The sequence below is a fragment of the Aspergillus welwitschiae genome, assembly GCF_003344945.1.
Source record: "Aspergillus welwitschiae strain CBS 139.54b unplaced genomic scaffold BDQ94scaffold_163, whole genome shotgun sequence".
In the NCBI taxonomy this organism is placed as follows: domain Eukaryota; kingdom Fungi; phylum Ascomycota; class Eurotiomycetes; order Eurotiales; family Aspergillaceae; genus Aspergillus; species Aspergillus welwitschiae.
In genome coordinates, this window is record NW_020798857.1 from 1,932 (window position 1) to 5,266 (window position 3,335).

The 3,335-nt window shown below is 47.7% G+C and overlaps 2 protein-coding genes across 2 annotated transcripts; one reads left to right on the plus strand and one right to left on the minus strand.

The window, feature by feature from the left end:
• Positions 1 to 261: 261 nt before the first annotated feature.
• Positions 262 to 1,190, plus strand: BDQ94DRAFT_164635 (uncharacterized protein; the record flags this gene model as incomplete). Its single annotated transcript, XM_026770080.1, has 4 exons — positions 262 to 395; positions 444 to 607; positions 773 to 933; positions 987 to 1,190. 4 exons carry the CDS (start codon positions 262 to 264, stop codon positions 1,188 to 1,190), a joined length of 663 nt encoding a protein of 220 aa, XP_026619275.1.
• Positions 1,191 to 1,826: 636 nt separating this feature from the next.
• On the minus strand, positions 1,827 to 2,342 carry BDQ94DRAFT_176514 (uncharacterized protein; the record flags this gene model as incomplete). Its single annotated transcript, XM_026772712.1, has 1 exon — positions 1,827 to 2,342. The coding sequence occupies one exon, from the start codon at positions 2,340 to 2,342 to the stop codon at positions 1,827 to 1,829; it is 516 nt and encodes a 171-aa protein (XP_026619276.1).
• Between the last annotated feature and the right edge of the window lie 993 nt (positions 2,343 to 3,335).

Consider the following 3,335-nt stretch of genomic DNA (forward strand, 5'->3'; position numbering starts at 1 on the left):
TTTCATGTCCCGAAGAGACCTTGAAATGGGCCTATGGGATACACATAAACCCAGCAAAAAGCCAAGAAAATAAAGGGAAGAAAGGGATATTGTAATAGAAGTTCCGTGTGGAATATAGCTCCACAATTTTAGCTGTCTACACGCGCTGCTACTTATAGTGCACAGACACGTTCTATCGCATTATCCTGTTTCTGCGCCGAATAAAGTCTCACTCGTGGCGGTGGTCTCCTGTGCAGTCACTGCATCCATTCTTGTCCATCCATGTTGCTATCCCTTCCAAGGATCATCTCCTTGGTCTTATCGTCCACCGTTCGAGTTTGTTTCGCCGTGATCTTTTCGGCGTGTACATCGCCGACTTCTGTTCAAGAGTTGTCATTGCCAAAGATACGGATATGGTTGATGTGCATGTACACGGCTAACTTACACCCGAAGGTGAATGTGAGTGGAATCCGGAACCCAGAACACCTAAATGAGCTTCGATCGCTCGCCATTCATAGTGGACAGAATTCTTCGTCATCTCTAGACCTAGGATATCTTTCAGACAGCGTTTCGGAAGCTGTTGGCGATGTGGTAGACCACATAAGCGGGCATGTTGAGGACCAGCCCAGTCATATCCAATATCTCCTCCCATAATACTATGCAATTGGCCCCTGGAGCTACTCCGAGGGAAAATCAAACGATAAAGCCCTCTCAAATTGCTCAAAGCCCAGTGCTCACTTCTCGTTCGACCCGATAGATGTTTTAGGCACTAGGCTGGACCCTGCAGATTGAGTAACGTCAGACTCGAACCAACCTGTTCTGAAAGGGTACGACCACATTTCACACTGGAGCATAGATGCCTATATCATTAGTTTTATTGCCGCTCATGTTGCGATTGTCATAGGTTTCGTCCGATTTCCAATGACGAAAGTAGCCGTTGTGATATCCTCATCGGCAAGTGCTACCTAAGCGTCTTCGTATGAGAAAAAGTGCTGACTAGTGCCCAGGTGTCATCTCTCTTGATTGTAGGAGCATCAGTATCGGTGACCATCTTATACCAGCTATTGGCTAAGGGAATCGATAGACTTCTTCAACATGAAATCACGGCTCATCTCGGTCCACATGCCATGGCAGCGACGTGGCTGGCAGTAGCATTCTCCGCTGGCTCCAATTTGGTCTTGGCTATTGAGATGTGTTCCTGCTGTCTGTAGCTTCTGTGGTTATTATTTGGCCATTGGTAATCGATATTGGTAGCCCACGCGTGCTAGATTGTAGTAACAAGCAGTGATGCCGTCGCTATCGCGAGTTGTGTCTTTAGCCCCAGGGGACAATGCATTTTCTTTCCTAGGGAATAAAATACAAGCTATCAGAAAATGCTAAGCCTCCTTTCGAGAATGAGTGCGTAGGCGGCTAAGGAAGTCCCTACCAAACTTTAAGCTTTTAGCAGCTAGCTTGCGTTTATCTAGTAGGTGTTTTTACGACTCAATATCTTCGTAAGATCAGCCACGGTATGCTGACACCTGCTAGATTGTATGTCCTAACCCACTTGTTCTGAACAAATTCAAAGAACAGGTTTCGTCAGGCTTGCTATGTTAAGTCGTTAACGTGCATAGCTTCCGCCACTCTACTACAATGCGGAGAGTCGGCTTCTGCCTTTGTCGGACATACACAATGCTCAATCTGGGAGTTATTGGCAGAAACTGCTCTAAATACACTTATACTTTTATCCTAACCTATAATTGGTCTCCAGTGCCTTTCTACGTACAGGTCGGTCAACCAGTTATTTGAAGCAGATGCGCCACAAGATAATATAAAGCGGACCATCAAGGCCCGCCAGCCCCTCAGCATCAAAGAAACCAAAGAAAGGAGACGAGGACAACAGCAGCCAAGAGAAATGAGACTCCACCACCACGGGCCTGCGTTCCTGTACCCGTGAGCATAGTTGAATTGGCCGACGGTGTTTGAGCCAGCGTGGGTGCTGTGGGGCCAGGATGGGTCATCTTTGCACTCGGCAAAGCGCCGACGCTCCCTGAGCTGGTCTTGGAAACCCAGAGTGCACTGTGTGCGGAAGAGATGGCCACAGTACTATTGCGGAAGAAAAGACGGCTGATATTTCTCCACGGCCTGCTTTCCACTGACACTGAGATGATAGGCGGATAAAAGTTGGTAGCCGATGACGACGCATTGGCGTTCACTGTGGTCGTACTATGCCTCTCCAGCTGAGCTGTAGAGCAGCACATCACTGACGATGTTTCGTAAACCTTCAATCGAACTGCTGCAATAGGATCATTGGCACGGAAAGCTGGTTGAGCAATCGTAGGATTCACCCTGGCAAGAGCGGCCATGGCACCATCCCGGGACATCTCCGTCAAGGATACGTTGCGTATGTACGTATTCGATTGGACCCTAGTCACCGAGTCCGCAGGCAAGATTTGAATATGTATTATTGCCAGGTATACGGTACATGCAGTGTCGACACCTGCAATGTTGACGAAGGCCGAGGAAATGCACTCTTATACTCGCTATTTTTTAGAACAGACTGTTGGGCGCCATAAGGGAATTTAAAAGAAAATCAATTTTGAGGGATCAGCAGATATGGCCTCATTTAAAGATTCTGCTGTGTTGTCTGCTATGTAGTACGTAGGTGGTGGCATCTGGCATCTAGATGTCCACGCATGGTCCACGGCTTTCGCCACGACAGAATGCCCATCAAAAGATCGTCGAATTCATCTGCTTTCATATCAAGTTTATTTACTAGAAAGATAAAAGTGCTCGTACGCTATATGACAAGTTGTTAACAAAAGCTGTAATGAGCCGTTTGCCTCTTCTCCCTTGTGTTCCCTGTATGTACTGTAACAACTGGTAATACCATCCTGGTTCACAAAGCTATTTGATTACTCGAGTGTAGAGCTCCTTCCGCATTATTACGAGGTAAGTTGAACAGAAATCTAGGAGTGGTCAAATTTGACCGCAAGTCCAAGCAAACTACCCCGGTGAGTGGTCACAGGAAACAGGTGTGGGTCACGGCTGCCAGGAGTTGACCAGAACGTGCTGCAGTCTAGCAGCTACTCCAACCCATATTATCGTGACGCCGTGTAATTCTTTACTATAGTTCAATTGTCCGTGATCAAGCATTACTATACACGGGGCACCTCTTTGAACGGGCATATGGCAGCAGTAGTACTTTGCACACTCATGAAAGCGGCGGTCAAGTGTGGTGGTAGCCGCCCGAGGCACACTTTCCTCCATGTCCGAAGGTAGCAGGCGGTCGAAAAACCCCGGACATTCAAGACACCAGAAAAATAACCAGGCGGGAGCGCATTAAACACCCCTCTGTGTCAGGGCGCTCCTCCTCA